This window comes from Coregonus lavaretus (genome assembly GCF_964263955.1).
Source record: "Coregonus lavaretus genome assembly, chromosome: 29".
Lineage (NCBI taxonomy): Eukaryota > Metazoa > Chordata > Actinopteri > Salmoniformes > Salmonidae > Coregonus > Coregonus lavaretus.
In genome coordinates, this window is record NC_140016.1 from 466,374 (window position 1) to 484,197 (window position 17,824).

General features: G+C 43.6%; 1 protein-coding gene across 1 annotated transcript in view; it reads left to right on the forward strand.

The window, feature by feature from the left end:
- The window catches only part of LOC311104812 (cadherin-related family member 2-like), a gene marked incomplete at both ends in the record, with an annotated part of 52,913 nt that overhangs the window by 18,351 nt on the left and 16,738 nt on the right, over positions 1–17,824 (forward strand). The window contains 16 exons of the mRNA XM_084146736.1: positions 8,211–8,300; positions 8,512–8,634; positions 8,831–8,977; positions 9,306–9,381; positions 10,018–10,130; positions 10,237–10,464; positions 10,748–10,903; positions 11,686–11,850; positions 12,977–13,038; positions 13,233–13,476; positions 14,567–14,800; positions 15,116–15,185; positions 15,445–16,044; positions 16,245–16,316; positions 16,472–16,521; positions 16,814–16,968. Coding sequence (XP_084002862.1) covers positions 8,211–8,300; positions 8,512–8,634; positions 8,831–8,977; positions 9,306–9,381; positions 10,018–10,130; positions 10,237–10,464; positions 10,748–10,903; positions 11,686–11,850; positions 12,977–13,038; positions 13,233–13,476; positions 14,567–14,800; positions 15,116–15,185; positions 15,445–16,044; positions 16,245–16,316; positions 16,472–16,521; positions 16,814–16,968 — 2,585 coding nt within the window. The remainder of the gene's footprint in view (positions 1–8,210; positions 8,301–8,511; positions 8,635–8,830; positions 8,978–9,305; positions 9,382–10,017; positions 10,131–10,236; positions 10,465–10,747; positions 10,904–11,685; positions 11,851–12,976; positions 13,039–13,232; positions 13,477–14,566; positions 14,801–15,115; positions 15,186–15,444; positions 16,045–16,244; positions 16,317–16,471; positions 16,522–16,813; positions 16,969–17,824) is intronic.

Consider the following 17,824-nt stretch of genomic DNA (forward strand, 5'->3'; position numbering starts at 1 on the left):
CCACTCATGATCTCTTCTGAATCACTCTGATCATCATCATCATCATCTTCAAGTTCCATCCTCCTGAACCTCACTCCACCCTTAGTTTCCAGACATCTCGTTTTCTTCTTACTTTTGGAGTTTGGATTCATCTTTATGGTCGTTTCTGCTTGTCCTCTGTTCGTTCATCTTCATCTCTGATGCAATAATCACCCTCCTGAATGATCACTGGAAGCTGAGGATAGACGTCCTTAAACTCTACTTCTTCCTCGTAAGGTGGGGGTCTTTTTGCTGAATCCGTATGATGTATTGACTTCTTCCATTAGTTTTTCTGTCACCTTCACCTCTTTTGCCATTTTCTCTATACCTCTCTCTCTTTTATCTTTTGTATCTTTTATCAGTTTTTGTCCTTCATTTTCAAACAGCTTAAGAACACCCAGCTCTCTTTGTCTCTTTTCTTTACGTTGTTCCCCTTTTTTCCCCTTCTTTTGACCTGCCTTATACGTGAATACAAGTACTTTCATTATCTTGATGATGTCTGGGTTAAGAGTCCCTTCCACTGGCCATGGTTGTTCAATGTCAGGCCAACGTTTATTCCATTTTCCAGATAACCTTGCAATACCATTAACTAGAGGATTACTATTTTGTACTACATCAACAGGAGTAATTACTTTCGTAGTTTTGATGTCCTTTTTCCCCATTGTAACAACTCTTTTATATTCCTTTATTGTGAATTATTTTATTATTATTATTATTTTAAACCAATTAATTTGTAAACCAAAAATACTTTAGACTATGTAGCTTATGTTTCCCTCCTTTTTTGTATTTATTTTATTTTATTTATTTATTAATTAATCAATTTACTAATTTATTAATTTATTAATTTATTTTTATTTTATTTTATTTTACCAAATTATTGATTAGTGGCAATCTTACCACATCCGATCAGGAAAAGTAAAGGAAAGTAGTCAACTTCAGAGCAATCCAAAAAAGAAAGACCTGTAATCCAGCAACACTACAGCACTCACAAACCAATTGCTTAATAAGCACCCAATTACCTTAATTTTACAGAATAATATCAGTGCTGGATTTCCAACACAACTCTAATCAAACCAACTCATGCACAAAAAACTCCAATGTGCAATTCTTAATTACATCAATTGATCAGTCTGTTGCCAAGTCCCTGTCAAATTGTCACAACATGAAATATGCTAGGCACACACAATATCCTGTATGGGAAAGTACGTTTTGTGAACAGAGCAGTACTGGCCTTGATTGGACTGGATCCGGGGCAGCACACACTGTTGCGTGACGCACTGGTCAGCACCTCCTCTCTCTCTCTGTCTCCTCCTTCTCGTCTCTCACATGACAGGAGAACAAAGGAAACAGACAACAATTTAGTATTTTATGCATACCTATGTTCACATTCGCGCTAAGAGATAAGCAAACAGCTTAACTCAGGAATATTATAAATAGCGCAATAACAATTTATTTTATTTATTTATTTATTTTATTATTATTATTATTATTTATTTTTTATCCGTCAACATATCTCTCATTTATAAATTCAATAGATCTCAATCAAACAGTTTCATAGTTAAGCAACAGCCACTTATTAAAAACAGAATACGTTATTTGTGCGTATTCAAAGTCTCCCCCTTTCTTTACATTTTAGTCATTTAGCAGACGCTCTTACCCAAGCGACTTATAGTTAGTGCATACATTATTTTATCGAACCCACAACCCCGGCGTTGCAAACGCCATGCTCTACCAACTGAGCTACATCCCCTGCCGGCCAAATCCCTCCCCTACCCTGGACGACGCTGGGCCAATTGTGCGCGCCGCCCCATGGGTCTCCCGGTCGCGGCCGGCTACGACAGAGCCTTTATTCGAACCAGGATCTCTAGTGGCACAGCTAGCACTGCGATGCAGTGCCTTAGACCACTGCGCCACTTTCTTCTCTGTCTGTAGCACTAATTCTGCGTGTCACAGCAGCTCAGTGCAGGCAGGGGAGTGGCATATTTGCTCTACGTAACTCTAAACTCATAAAATCCCACGCATGCGCAGCTCATTCACCAGTGCGATTTCAGAGTGAGAGGAGCTCTCCCAATCAGCTCTCTCCAAGCTAAACAACAGAAAGCAGACAGACTAGCTGTCCCTCCGGTATTTCCAACACAGACAAACAGTAACACTTAACAAAACTCACAAACCAACACAGAACATAGAACACAAATCCTACTTCGAAGTTTCTTAACTTCATTTATCCTAATCTGCAGATTTATAGTTATTTTCTTATCCATTACAAAACATCTCTATACAATCATAATGTCCTCCCAGGGGGCTCATAGTCTTTTAACAATTATTAAACGTTCTCTTTTATAGAGACTCATACAAGGTTTTAACCTTAACGTCCTCCCAGGGGGCTCATAGTTTTTTAACAATTATTAAACGTTCTCTTTTATAGAGACTCATAAGATTTTAACCTTAACTAACATATTTGTCACACCCTGGCTCTGGGACTCTATATGTTGAGCCAGGGTGTGTTCTTTCTGTTGTGTTTATTTCTATGTTGGCCAGAGTGACTCCCAATCAGAGGCAACGAGTGTCAGCTGTCGTTAGTTGTCTCTGATTGGGAGCCATATTTAAACTGTCTGTTTTCCCTTTGGGTTTGTGGGTTCTTGTTCCGTGTTGGTCATTGTTACCGTGGACTTCACGAGTCGTTTCTTGTTTTGTTGATTGTTGTCTATTATCACTAAAGATAATAAAGTTTAACCATGTTCGTTCATCACGCTGCGCCTTGGTCTATTCAATACGACGATCGTGACAGAAGAACCCACCATAAAAGGACCAAGCAGCGTGTCCAGGAGCAGGCAGACTGGACATGGGAGGAAGCGCCGGGTAAGGAGATGGAGAGGCTGGCGATGGCCCAGGTGGGCAAAGTGTGGTCCTGGGAGGACATGCTCGGGGGAAAAGGGCCATGGGCTAGGATTAAGGCCCTGGCGAGAGAGGAGCAGCGGCGTCAGCAGTGTCAAAGTCGGACAGGCGAGAGGCAACCCCAGAAAATTTGTTGGGGGGGGCACACGGCATGGGCGGCTGGGCAGCAGGAGGCTGCCACAGGGCGATTTGGAGAGGAGGCCACCAGGTTAGGGGGGCCAGAAGGCAGGTTGGCGGAGCCTGGATGGAGAGCGGAACCAACTTCCCGTACTCAGGCATGGCAGCATGGGACGGGGCAGGTTCCGCGGTATGCGGAGCGGCGTACTGTGCCACGAGTGGTCCGGCATAGTCCTGTACGTCCTGTGCGAGCACCCCGCACGTGTCGTGCGAAGGTGGGTATGCAGCCAGGACGGAGTGTGCCGGCTCAACGCTCGTGGTCTCCAATGCCTCTCCGCGGTCCCGGATATCCTGCTCCAGTGTCACGTGCTGTTATGCCAGTACGGGTACACAGCCCTGTACGTCCTGTGCAGATGCCTCACACAGAGTGTGTGAAGGTAGGCATTCAGCCAGGACGGGTTGTGGCCGCTCTTCACTCCAGGTCTACGGTGTGCGTCGCCAGCCCAGTCCGGCCTGTCCCTGCTCCACGCACCAAGCCTACGGTGTGCGTCGCCAGCCCAGTCCGGCCTGTCCCTGCTCCACGCACCAAGCCTATGGTGTGCGTCGCCAGCCCAGCCCGGCTTGTCCCTGCGTGACAATATTTCCTTACAAAAAACTAAAACCCCTGTTCTCAACCAAAACATATATATGTATATATCTCTAACATAAATCTTATCATAACATGAGTCGACACACAGCTGAAACACAACAGAGACGTCTTTATTTACTTTTTTCTGCACACACACACTCTCTTTCCTAACACACACACATGAAAAGAATGCATCCATTCATACGGTCCTCTAAAGCATGCTACCGTCGCTCCTTATTTCTCATTGTTCCTGCCTAAATTTCTGCTACCTCGAGTTGCAGATATTCAATGAGAGGTTACTTCGAACATATACCTCGTCAACTATATGTCGAAGGGGTAACATGCAAACGAATGTATCTTCCACAACTCCAGTTCCCAGAACAGACCCGAAAGTTCACTCTAGTGACTTTCCTAGGATTTACGGCCCATCCTAATGATCGCCTCTTTTGAGGGCTTCCTTAAATCAGCGACGTCCTGGTCGTATACTTTTTCCTTATTTCCTGGCCTTATTCCTTCATGCTATTCCTGGACACTCCTTTTTAATTTTATTCAAGCCAAATATCTGTGTGCCCAGTGTTAACAATTCCCCCTGTTTGCGTTGTTTTCAACGCAAACAAATTTAGAAATTTAGAACGGATTCTTATCCCACAGCAAATAACAGCAAAGTGCACACGCAAGTTCCAAACGGTACATCCGCTCAACGCACACACACACAAGCACACGAACCGACCAGCGGCCAAAGTGGTGAGAAATCCCACCTTATTTGCCGGCGTCTTGAGCGGGAGTCACTTCGTAGCTCATGAATGGAACGCTGGAGAGACGCAGCACATCCCAAAGGTCCTCGTCGCCATTCTGTGGTGTCGAGACAACGATGCTAATTATGCTGTGATGACAAGAAATCCGCTGACACTGTCCTTGATTATAATGGTTTATAACATCAAAGATTACAGTATCAATTTACAGACTCCTGCAGACATCTGGAGGACAACTGATCCAATCTCTAATATGTTATTCCTCCCCGTCCTTTGTTCCAACCATGGTATTTATAATATGTAACATAATATGGGTGGTTTTAATAGACCAATCCCTGGCCTTTACACATCTGAATCTCCTCTGTCTTAGGGGGCCCCTATAGTAATGTTTTCCAGATGTTTCCGCAAGCAGAGCCAAATTCCTCTAACACACCATTTGCAAAACGTCAGCAAAAACATAAACTGTTTAGATACTACATATTTCCCCCCTTCGAGACTAATTAAGTCTCGAAAACAAAAAGAATAGGATTATGAAAGATCTTGTGTAACTTTATCAATAAAACAAAATGTATGAGGGCCTGGGATCGGGAGAGACACTTAAGTGTTTTAGTACTATATCTCTTGACACAATGATGAAAATAATCATGGCCTCTAAACCTTCAAGCTGCATACTGGATCCTATTCCTACTAAACTGCTGAAGGAGCTGCTTCCTGTGCTTGGCCCTCCTATGTTGAACATAATAAACAGCTCTCTATCCACCGGATGTGTACCAAACTCACTAAAAGTGGCAGTGATAAAGCCTCTCTTGAAAAAGCCAAACCTTGACCCGGAAAATATAAAAAACTATCGGCCTATATCGAATCTTCCATTCCTCTCAAAAATTTTAGAAAAAGCTGTTGCGCAGCAACTCACTGCCTTTCTGAAGACAAACAATGTATACGAAATGCTTCAGTCTGGTTTTAGACCCCATCATAGCACTGAGACTGCACTTGTGAAGGTGGTAAATGACCTTTTAATGGCGTCAGACCGAGGCTCTGCATCTGTCCTCGTGCTACTAGACCTTAGTGCTGCCTTTGACACCATCGATCACCACATTCTTTTGGAGAGACTGGAAACCCAAATTGGTCTACACGGACAAGTTCTGGCCTGGTTTAGATCTTACCTGTCGGAAAGATATCAGTTTGTCTCTGTGAATGGTCTGTCCTCCGACAAATCAACTGTACATTTCGGTGTTCCTCAAGGTTCCGTTTTAGGACCACTATTGTTTTCACTATATATTTTACCTCTTGGGGATGTTATTCGAAAACATAATGTTAACTTTCACTGCTATGCGGATGACACACAGCTGTACATTTCAATGAAACATGGTGAAGCCCCAAAATTGCCCTCGCTAGAAGCCTGTGTTTCAGACATAAGGAAGTGGATGGCTGAAAACTTTTTACTTTTAAACTCGGACAAAACAGAGATGCTTGTTCTAGGTCCCAAGAAACAAAGAGATCTTCTGTTAAATCTGACAATTCATCTTGATGGTTGTAAAGTCATCTCAAATAAAACTGTGAAGGACCTCGGCGTTACTCTTGACCCTGATCTCTCTTTTGACGAACATATCAAGACTGTTTCAAGGACAGCTTTTTTCCATCTACGTAACATTGCAAAAATCAGAAATTTTCTGTCCAAAAATGATGCAGAAAAATTAATCCATGCATTTGTTACTTCTAGGTTAGACTACTGCAATGCTCTATTTTCCGGCTACCCGGATAAAGCACTAAATAAACTTCAGTTAGTGCTAAATACGGCTGCTAGAATCCTGACTAGAACCAAGAAATTTGATCATATTACTCCAGTGCTAGCTTCCCTACACTGGCTTCCTGTTAAGGCAAGGGCTGATTTCAAGGTTTTACTGTTAACCTATAAAGCGTTACATGGGCTTGCTCCTACCTATCTTTCCGAGTTGGTCCTGCCGTACATACCAATACGTACGCTACGGTCACAAGACGCAGGCCTCCTAATTGTCCCTAGAATTTCTAAGCAAACAGCGGGAGGCAGGGCTTTCTCCTATAGATCTCCATTTTTATGGAACAGTCTGCCTACCCATGTGAGAGACGCAGACTCGGTCTCAACCTTTAAGTCTTTACTGAAGACTTATCTCTTCAGTAGGTCATATGATTGAGTGTAGTCTGGCCCAGGAGTGTGAAGGTGAACGGAAAGGCTCTGGAGCAACGAACAGCCCTTGCTGTCTCTGCCAGGCCGGTTCCCCTCTCCACTGGGGTTCTCTGCCTCTAACCCTGTTGCAGGGGCTGAGTCACTGGCTTGCTGGTGCTCTTTCATGCCGTCCCTGGGAGGGGTGCGTCACTTGAGTGGGTTGAGTTACTGACGTGATCTTCCTGTCTGGGTTGGCGCCCCCCCCTTGGTTTGTGCTGTGGTGGAGACCTCTGTGGGCTATACTCGGCCTTGTCTCAGGATTGTAAGTTGGTGGTTGAGGATATCCCTCTAGTGGTGCGGGGGCTGTGCTTTGGCAGAGTGGGTGGGGTTATATCCTTCCTGTTTGGCCCTGTCCGGGGGTTTCTTCGGATGGGGCCACAGTGTCTCCGGACCGCTCCTGTCTCAGCCTCCAGTATTTATGCTGCAGTAGTTTATGTGTCGGGGGGCTGGGGTTAGTTGGTTATACCTGGAGTACTTCTCCTGTCTTATCCAGTGTCCTGTGTGAATTTAAGTATGCTCTCTCTAATTCTCTCGTTCTCTCTTTCTCTCTGAGAACCTGAGCCCTAGGACCATACGTCAGGACTACCGGGCATGATGACACCTTGCTGTCCCCAGTCCGCCTGGCCTTGCTGCTATTCCAGTTTCAACTGTTCTGCCTGCGGTTACGAAACCCCTACCTGTCCCAGACCTGCTGTTTTCAACTCTTAATGATCGGCTATGAAAAGCCAACTGAGAGACCTGAGCCCTAGGACCATACGTCGGGACTACCGGCCGTGGTGACTCCTTGCTGTCCCCAGTCCGCCTGGCCTTGCTGCTATTCCAGTTTCAACTGTTCTGCCTGCGGTTATGGAACCCCTACCTGTCCCAGACCTGCTGTTTTCAACTCTTAATGATCGGCTATGAAAAGCCAACTGAGATTTATTCCTGATTATTATTTGACCATGCTTGTCACTTATGAACATTTTTGAACATCTTGGCATGGTTCTGTTATAATCTTCACCCGGCACAGCCAGAAGAGGACTGGCCACCCCTCATAGCCTGGTTCCTCTCTAGGTTTCTTCCTAGGTTTTCGCCTTTCTAGGGAGTTTTTCCTAGCCACCGTGCTTCTACACCTGCATTACTAGCTGTTTGGGGTTTTAGGCTGGGTTTCTGTACAGCACTTCGAGATATTAGCTGATGTAAGAAGGGCTATATAAAATAAAATTGATTGATTGATTGATTATGTAGTGTGAACACATTTTTATGAAGTGTAAACAAATCGTTATGGAGTGTAAGAGCGAAAAACCTGTTTGCAAACGTCAGCAAAATCATAAACTGTTCAGACACTACACCCCTTTAAAGGTCCCACAGGCCTATTGATAGCGGTGAGCTTTTAGCCTATAGCTAAATCTGTATGTAGTTTATTGGTAATCCTCAGTGATTTAATTCTCACTTGATCCAATAAGACTTAGTATGGAAAATCTCCATCTAACCGGGTCCCTTGCTAGTGTATAGTCAGGAATTAATCTTCGTGCTCTACTTTTGAAAATTACTTTTGTAAATAGTGACGAAAAAAAGTAATATTGTGCCTCCAACCTCCTCTGTTTTCTGTTATTAGAATACCGCCTTGGATACTGTTCTGTTTCAAGTATCTGCCAAAGACGCCGACGCTGGACTTGCCGCTGTTGTAAGGTACAGCATTGACGAGGTAAGCGTTACTTTTGAACACAATTCAGATTTTCTGTATCGATACACAAGTGAACCTGAAGCGAAACATAAACAGTGAACGTAGAACCGTGTTACACCCCCAACATTAGTCATGTAGCAGATAATAATAATAAAAGCCCTTCTCAACCGACATTGGGCAAATTAAAAACAGACTCCATTTTATTTCAACCCAACTCTCTCCTCATTTCTAGGCTAGTCCAAGTGATGGACTAACTCATTTTCTTATCAATGAGAATAATGGCGAAGTCAAACTGACTAAAAAACTGAGTTTTACAAGTTTGAGCACTTTCTATCAGCTGAGGATCAAAGCAACTGTAAGTAGCCACTTCTCAACACTTCTCTCTATTCGCTGTTGTATCTTCACTAGTCACTCTCACTTGTCACTCACTGGAAGCGGTTTTCTAGATTCCTGACAAAAAAAAGTTAATTCTAGGATTGATCGTGCTTTTTGGTCCAGTTGTGGGCTTAATCTGAGAAACGGGCGTTTGTGATTGTGTTTACCCCTCACAGGATGGCGGAGGCCCTGCGTATAATGGAGATACTGTTTATCAGTCCAACACTGCCTTTGCCTTCATCACCGTAGTGGACGTCCCAGACCTGGATCCACAGTTTCTAAGCACTCCTTACGCGACTGCTGTCGATGAGCATTCTCCCGTGGTGAGTCAAATTCAATGGCACTTTCCCTTTAGTACAGAGCTCAACCGCCTTAGGATGTGAAACAATTCTCACACCGTGTGTTCTACCAACAGCTAAGTCCTTTTTTTATTTGTTTGTTGTTGTACACGTCAGCAGCCTGTATCTATTCCTAAATAGATAAACAGTTGTAAAAGTAAAGGTACGGACCAATAAAGTCCCAAATGGCACCCTATTCCCTATCTGGTGTACTACTTTTATTCAGGGACATTTACAACTTTTGGGGTGCCAAATGGGACAAAGCCTTTGTTGACGTCAGCCTTGAACTCTACTGTGTCTCTTTTCATTTCAGGGCCAGTCTGTGTTTAAAGTGCGCGCAATTGATCAGGACACAGGAATCAATGATGCCATCACCTACAGCATTGAAGGTGAGCAAAACTACATCTCTGAAACATCTGCTCATTTCAGGTTGTTAGCGGAACATCAGCATAAACGCTGTCTATTGCCATTGTGCTGACAACTCTTTAAAAAAAAATTACACCCTTTTTCTCCCCAATTTCGATCTCATCGCAGCAACTCCCCAACGGGCTAGGGAGGCAAAGGTCGAGTCATGCGTCCTCCGAAACATGACCCGCCAAACCGCGCTTCTTAACACCTGCCCTCTTAACCCGGAAGCCAGCCGCACCAATGTGTCGGAGGAAACACCGTTCACCTGACGACCGAGGTCAGCCCGCATGTGCCCGGCCCACCACAAGGAGTCGCTAGAGCGCAATGAGCCAAGTAAAGCACCCACCCCGGCCAAACCCTCCCCTAACCCGGACGACGCTGGGCCAATTGTGCGCCGCCCTATGGGACTCCCGATCATGGCCCGTTGTGATACAGCCCGGGGTCGAACCCGGGTCTGTAGTGACGCCTCTAGCACTGCCATGCAGTGCCTTAGACCTCTGCTCCATTCGGGAGGCCCCGTGCTGACAACTCTTGAAAATATAAGGGGGGGAAAAAAATCTAATTTGTTGGTATAATGATGAAGATTGGACTCTGATATATGTTTTGTTATTTTACAGGTACCAATGACCTGTTTGAGATTGCAGCCAGTGATGGAATCATATCTGTCAAAAGTGATATTGACAGAGAGGCTTTGTTGGACATCAATTTCGGCGTTGTCCTTGAAGTGACGGTATGCTCTTATTGCTTAATCTTTCACATCATTTCCAACAATCGTTATCCAAAAGACAATATTTAATTTTCGAGCTGACCTACTGTTAATAAAACTATAATTCCAGGCAACGGAGGTGAATCCAAATGTCCTGGGGACCCAAGCCCACACCGCTACTGAGGTGCGGATTACCATCGGTGATATCAATGACAACAAGCCTAAATTTTATAGCTGCGGAGTGAATCCCTCCGATCCCTGCGTGGAGGCCAGCAGCTTCACGGCCAACATCTTTGAGCACTCCTCCATGGGTGTTCCAGTCAACGGCCTCAACATCAAAGCCAACGATCTGGATCAGGTCAGAGCCCTTTATAATAAATAGGGTTGCAACATTTTCGGATTTTCTAGAAATCCTGGTTGGAAGATTCCCGGAATTAGGAGGGAAAAAGGAATAATGAATAATGAAATCTGGAATACTCTGGATTACTGGAAAAACTGGAAAACCTGGGCATTGTTGGAATGTTACCTTAAATTTGCAACCCTAATCACAAAATGTATTTTTTTAAATAAATAACTGTGAAATTCATGTGGGACCAGTGTTTACTCAGACCAGAAAATCGATCATCTGTATTCTGATGTAGGGAGAAAATGGAACATTCGAACTAAGCCTTGCTGGACTAGACAAGGATGCGTTCAGTGTGTCGCCACAGATTGCCGACTCAGAAAGCCTAGTTCAGATCATGGTCAAGAACTCCCAGGATGTGGACTACGAGACGAAGACATCAATGGTTGTCCAGGTAAAAAGTACAACTTCAAAAAAAAAAAAAAAAGCGTCCCAGATGACACCCTATTCCCTATTTAGTGCACTACTTTTCACCAAAAGAAGGGTACTACAGTATGAAGGGAACAGGGTGCCATTTGGAACAAAGTCTTTATCGTCCAGGTAATGTGGGAAATGTCTTTACTGTAATTTGATTGACTAACACCAAAGACTAACGCCATTGTCAAATCCTCAAGAACCACCTTTTGTCATCATAATCATTCAAATACATTTGACAACATTTTCAAAAGAAGATGTGTGACAAGTTGATTTGAAGAATTCAACCAGATAAACTAAGTGGTTTGGAATGTGTCCAATGCCAGAATTAAACCCAGCGTAGCTGAAACAGGGTTTGTGTAGTTAAGACGGGCAAACATCCATAGGATCCATTGCACACAGGGTGATTACTGCTGTTCAAGGAGGTAGCATTGCACCCTTCACACGGTATAGCCAGGTGAACTTCGAACACGCGAGAGACATGTAATGGTCTCTACCATTCCGGTTGCCAAGCTGCAGACCATGGTATAATGACACCGCATGATCAGCAATACATTGTACACAGAATTCTTTTGGGACGATCATATCACCATTTTCAAAAACCAACACTCTGTTTCAAATGGCACCCTCTTCACCAAATAGTGCACAGCTTTTTAACATGAGGTTTACTTATTGATATTCACCACAAAGAACAACATTCTTACTCTGTCTGAAAGCGTGTGTTTAAAAGTGAGGTAAGTCGTGGTTGTTTTTCCTGTGCAGATTATCGCCAAGGATCCCTCCAATACAGTAGACTGCTGTTCCATGGCTACAGTCACCATTCAGATCAAAGACATTAATGACAACAGCCCCACGTTCCCCCACGAAACCTACAACATCAAGGTTGATGAGCACAGTGCTAATGGAACCACTGTGGACACGATAACAGTAGGTCCATGTTATTGGTACCAGTCTAACAGTAGGTCCACGTTATTGGTACCAGTCTAACAGTAGGTCCATGTTATTGGTACCAGTCTAACAGTAGGTCCACGTTATTGGTACCAGTCTAACAGTAGGTCCACGTTATTGGTACCAGTCTAACAGTAGGTCCATGTTATTGGTACCAGTCTAACAGTAGGTCCACGTTATTGGTACCAGTCTAACAGTAGGTCCACGTTATTGGTACCAGTCTAACAGTAGGTCCATGTTATTGGTACCAGTCTAACAGTAGGTCCATGTTATTGGTACCAGTCTAACAGTAGGTCCATGTTATTGGTACCAGTCTAACAGTAGGTCCATGTTATTGGTACCAGTCTAACAGTAGGTCCATGTTATTGGTACCAGTCTAACAGTAGGTCCATGTTATTGGTACCAGTCTAACAGTAGGTCCATGTTATTGGTACCAGTCTAACAGTAGGTCCATGTTATTGGTACCAGTCTAACAGTAGGTCCATGTTATTGGTACCAGTCTAACAGTAGGTCCATGTTATTGGTACCAGTCTAACAGTAGGTCCACGTTATTGGTACCAGTCTAACAGTAGGTCCACGTTATTGGTACCAGTCTAACAGTAGGTCCATGTTATTGGTACCAGTCTAACAGTAGGTCCACGTTATTGGTACCAGTCTAACAGTAGGTCCATGTTATTGGTACCAGTCTAACAGTAGGTCCATGTTATTGGTACCAGTCTAACAGTAGGTCCATGTTATTGGTACCAGTCTAACAGTAGGTCCATGTTATTGGTACCAGTCTAACAGTAGGTCCATGTTATTGGTACCAGTCTAACAGTAGGTCCATGTTATTGGTACCAGTCTAACAGTAGGTCCATGTTATTGGTACCAGTCTAGCTGGAATTCAACCTATGTGCAAATGCGCTCTGTGTATTTGATTTGAGCAGTGTCTTAAAGTATCCGGTGTTAACTCACTCAACCCAGGAGACACCGCTATGTAATTCAAAAAACACTTGCAATAAAATGTGAATTGGCCTTTTGTTTAAATTATAGCCTCTGTTTCGGGTTGTTGCTGCTAAATGCATTGGAAATACAATCAAAAAACTCTACTCCCCCCCCCCCCCAGGCAACCGATCCCGACACTATGGATGTTGGCAACATCAGATACAGACTTCTTCCAGACAGCGTGTACGTACACTGCAAACCATTATACTGTATGTTTTCTTATGTCTTTATGATTCTTTATTAATTTACTTCCCTTTATAATAGGCTTTCATACAATGTATAACTTTTGATGTTGTCTGACGTTGGGGTGCCAAAGTTAGTGAAACGAGACCCAATGCATGAGAACTATAAACTGAAAGGGATTTCTGATTTTTCAGACTAAAGTACTTCGATGTGAATGCAAGGACAGGGAGGATCTTTGTGACAAACAGCAAACTGATTGACCGCGAGGTGATCTCCCTGCATTCTCCAACTCTGCAAGCAAGAGACCAGGCCAACAACACAGGGACCACTGTGTTAGAAATAGCACTGACAGACATCAACGACCAGACACCACAGTTCAACAGAGAATCCTACGTTGACTATGTGAAAGAGGGCTCAAACCTGAGAATTCAAGTACAGGTCAGTATCTGCGTCTCTATTCAAGTGGTTTTCAAACCTCTCCTCAGACGTTTCATAATTCTGTTGTAGCCCTGAACTAGCTCAACTGATTCACCTAATCAAGTGCTTGATGATTTATTTGACAAGTTGAATCCAAGTGTGGAATAAGCATTGTAAATAAGAATTTGTTCTTAATTGACACCTGTATCAATAAAGGTGAAATAAAAAAAAACATGGAACGCCTGGGGGTCCCCGACGAGAGGTTAGCTAACCCCTGCTCCACACCACAGGTGTCCAACTCATTCCACGGAGGGGTGAGAGCTTGCAGGTTTTCACTTATCCCTTGGACTTGATTGATCAATTAAGGTCAGTGATTAGTAAGGTCAGTGATTAGTAAGGTCAGTGATTAGTAACGTCAGTGATTAGTAAGGTCAGTGATTAGTTAGGTCAGTGATTAGTTAGGTCAGTGATTAGTTAGGTCAGTGATTAGTAAGGTCAGTGATTAGTAAGGTCAGTGATTAGTAAGGTCAGTGATTAGTAAGGTCAGTGATTAGTAAGGTCAGTGATTAGTAACGTCAGTGATTAGTTAGGTCAGTGATTAGTTAGGTCAGTGATTAGTAACGTCAGTGATTAGTAAGGTCAGTGATTAGTAAGGTCAGTGATTAGTTAGGTCAGTGATTAGTAAGGTCAGTGATTAGTTAGGTCAGTGATTAGTAAGGTCAGTGATTAGTAAGGTCAGTGATTAGTAAGGTCAGTGATTAGTTAGGTCAGTGATTAGTAAGGAACTCCCCTCACCTGGTGGTCTAGGTCTTCATTTGACACAAATTGAAAGGATATAACAACATCCAGCAGCCACTGGGGCCCTCCATGGAATGAGTTTGAGACCCCTGCTCTACACGCAGTAACCAAAGGGTTAAAACCGCTCTACAGCTGACCCCTAGACCCGTAGACCCGGAACATTCCAGTAACGTTCCTAAAATTCCCAGGTTTTTGTAAAATCCAGGAATCTTCCATCTGGGATTTCTGGAAAACCTAGGAATTTGGGGAAAGGTTACCAGAATTGTGCTACCTAGGTTGTTGATGATTTTCTTCCTCCTTCTCGTTTTTTCAGGCTACTGACGGAGATGAGTCACCCAACAGCGAGATCGAGTACGGAATAGTGACCAGTGACTACAGTGCCAACTTCACCATTGACCCCACCACAGGCTGGTTGGAGAACAATGGCCCGCTAGACAGAGAGGCCATGCAGGACAAGGATAATGGGCAGGTTAAGTTAAACGTGACAGCAACTGACAAAGGCAGCCCACCACTGTCCACCTGGGGGCCAGTCGTCATCAATGTGGAGGTAAGATCACCGTCCATCTCTCACAAACCTTTGACAATGAATGGAACAAGTGCACAGACAGGGTGTATTGGTACCTGGGCACACCCCCTTTTATTCATTTTGATTTAGAAGGCTGTACTGATCCTAGATCATCATTTTTTACTCTGAGAAGCTTTATGCAAATGGAACCAGACCTTGTATCTGTTTTTAGACTGGATAGATCTTTCGACAGATTGATTGGTGCAGTTTTTAACGTGTCTTCTGGAGGTGATCAGAAGTATGAGGAAGGCTCCTTGTATCTTTGTCAACCTCATGAACATGCGTTTTCCAACCTAGGACATCAACGACAACATACCGAAGTTTAGAAAAACTTCTTACACATTCTCAGTGGAGGAGGGTAAGAAAGGTAAGCGCGTTTCTTTTTGTTGAAATCAGACATTTTGCCGCCATTACCCTGATTAAAACTCCAGGGAGGATGTGGTTTTAGTCCCCCTTCTACTCAGAAAAACACTTGCCATGTTTTCCACTTGCCATGCTGTCATTGTGAATAGGAATTTGTTCTTAACTGACTTGCTTGGTTGATAATAAAGATTTAATCATCTACCAAAACATTTAGCTAATCATAAATTCAAAAACGTAAGGCCGTCTCTGTCTGTCTCCAACAGCTGAATTCGTTGGCTCCGTCCAGGCAGTGGATTTAGACCAAACTATTGACCACAACCGCATCTCCTTCAGCATCGTCAGTGGAAGCTTCGGACAATTCATCATCCGAACCTTCAAAGACAAACCCGACGGTTACATCGGTAACATCACGGTCGACCCGGACATCGAGCTAGACTACGAAAGCAGCGTCAAGACCTTCAGTCTGAAAGCGGAGGCCACGGACCTGGGATCGATGAAGGACACCGTAACCGTGGAGGTGATTGTGTTGGATGTGAATGATGAGAGGCCCCAGTTCAAGCCCATCGGCCCGCTGCTCGTAAAGGAGAACACCACTATCACTGAAGCCGTGGGAAACATCGAGGCGGTGGACCTGGACAGTAATCACTCTCTGGTCTACCAGCTGGTCTCCAGTAGGTGCCGCTGTAATGGCTCCCTGTCGTTGGGCCCCTGCTCAGAGGACTGGTTCAACCTGGAGACCACAGGGGAGATCATGCTCAGCGAGGACTTTGTGATCGACTATGAGATGTGTGAGCAGGTTGAGCTGGAGGTCCAGGTGGTGGATGAGTTCACCCAGAAAGGGGAGAACAACAGCGCAACACCAGGTTGGTTCAACTGGGTTTGGTACTTCTGTTTTGGTCTAGGGTTGTAAAATTCCCAGGTTGAAAGATTCCCTGGGAAAAGACTCCCGGGATCAGGAGGGAAAATGCAGAAACTCCTATTCTGTAACATTACTGTCATTAATATATACGTTTGTAACTTTAATATCTTTCAATGTATTCTAATAATTTCAAATTAATTTCAGGGCGCATTGTGATCAACATTGAAGACATCAATGACAACGCCCCTGCGTTCGACACAATAGATTCCTTATATGGTAAATATGTTTCTAAACTTCGGCACATTGTATGGTAAATCTGAATACCATATTTTTTTTCAATATATAATAACAATAAAGTTATTTTATTATATTCATCTAGGTAGCTACAGATTGACTTAACAGTGTTCTTAACAACCTTTTCCCCTCTACAGTTGTGGTGTCAGAGAGTGCCTCTGTAGGCTCAGTAATCGCCAGTGTCACTGTGAGTATAACTGTTTGAAATGGACAACGTCAGTTATTTTCTATTTGATAAGGTATATCAAAATAAGTCCAGGGGCGGGTGTGTTTTTGTTTTGTTTTCGAATCTCAGAATGTAGCTTTAAAAGGTAGACTCTGCAATTTGACATTATACACAATGGGACAGCTTCTTGCTATGCAGAAAACAACAACAACAACAACATTTTAATCTAATATAAAGTATACCTTTTAATACATTTAACTTGCCGGTTGTGATGTGAGTTATGAATTCCAGTCTTCCTTTTTTCCTTCCATAGGCTACAGACCGTGATTCCGGGAAGAATAGGCTAATTACATTTTCGATAACAAGTGTGCAATTCAGGGATGACGTCAACAATAAAAGGACTAACGTGGACAGAGTGTTTCGAGTTGTCACCACACAGGAAGACGATAAATACGTTGGAAATATTCAGTGAGTGTACAGTTGAAGGTCGGAAGTTTACATACACCTTAGCCAAATACATTTAAACTCAGTTTTTCACAATTCCTGACATTTAATCCTAGTAAAAATTCCCTGTCTTAGGTCAGTTAGGATCACCGCTTTATTTTAAGAATGTGAAATGTCAGAATAATAGTAGAGAGAATGATTTATTTTCTGCTTTTATTTCTTTCATCACATTCCCAGTGGGTCAGAAGTTTACATACACTCAATTAGTATTTGGTAGCATTGCCTTTAAATTGTTTAACTTGGGTAAAACGTTTCAGGTAGCCTTCCACAAGTTTCCCACAATAAGTTGGGTGAATTTTGGCCCATTCCTCCTGACAGAGCTGGTGTAACGGAGTCAGGTTTGTAGGCCTCCTTGCTCGCACACGCTTTTTCAGTTCTGCCCACACATTTTCTATAGGATTGAGGTCATGGCTTTGTGATGGCCACTCCAATACCTTGACTTTGTTGTCCTTAAGTCATTTTGCCACAACTTTGGAAGTATGCTTGGGGTCATTGTCCATTTGGAAGACCCATTTGCGACCAAGCTGTAACTTCCTGACTGATGTCTTGAGATGTTGCTTTAATATATCCACATAATTTTCCTTCCTCGTGATGCCATCTATTTTGTGAAGTGCACCAGTCCTTCCTGCAGCAAAGCACCCCCACAGCATGACGCTGCCACCCCCGTGCTTCACGGTTGGGATGGTGTTCTTCGGCTTGCAAGCATACCACTTTTTCCTCCAAACATAACGATGGTAATTATGGCCAAACAGTTCTATTTTTGTTTCATCAGACCAGAGGACATTTCTCCAAAAAGTATGATCTTTGTCCCCATGTGCAG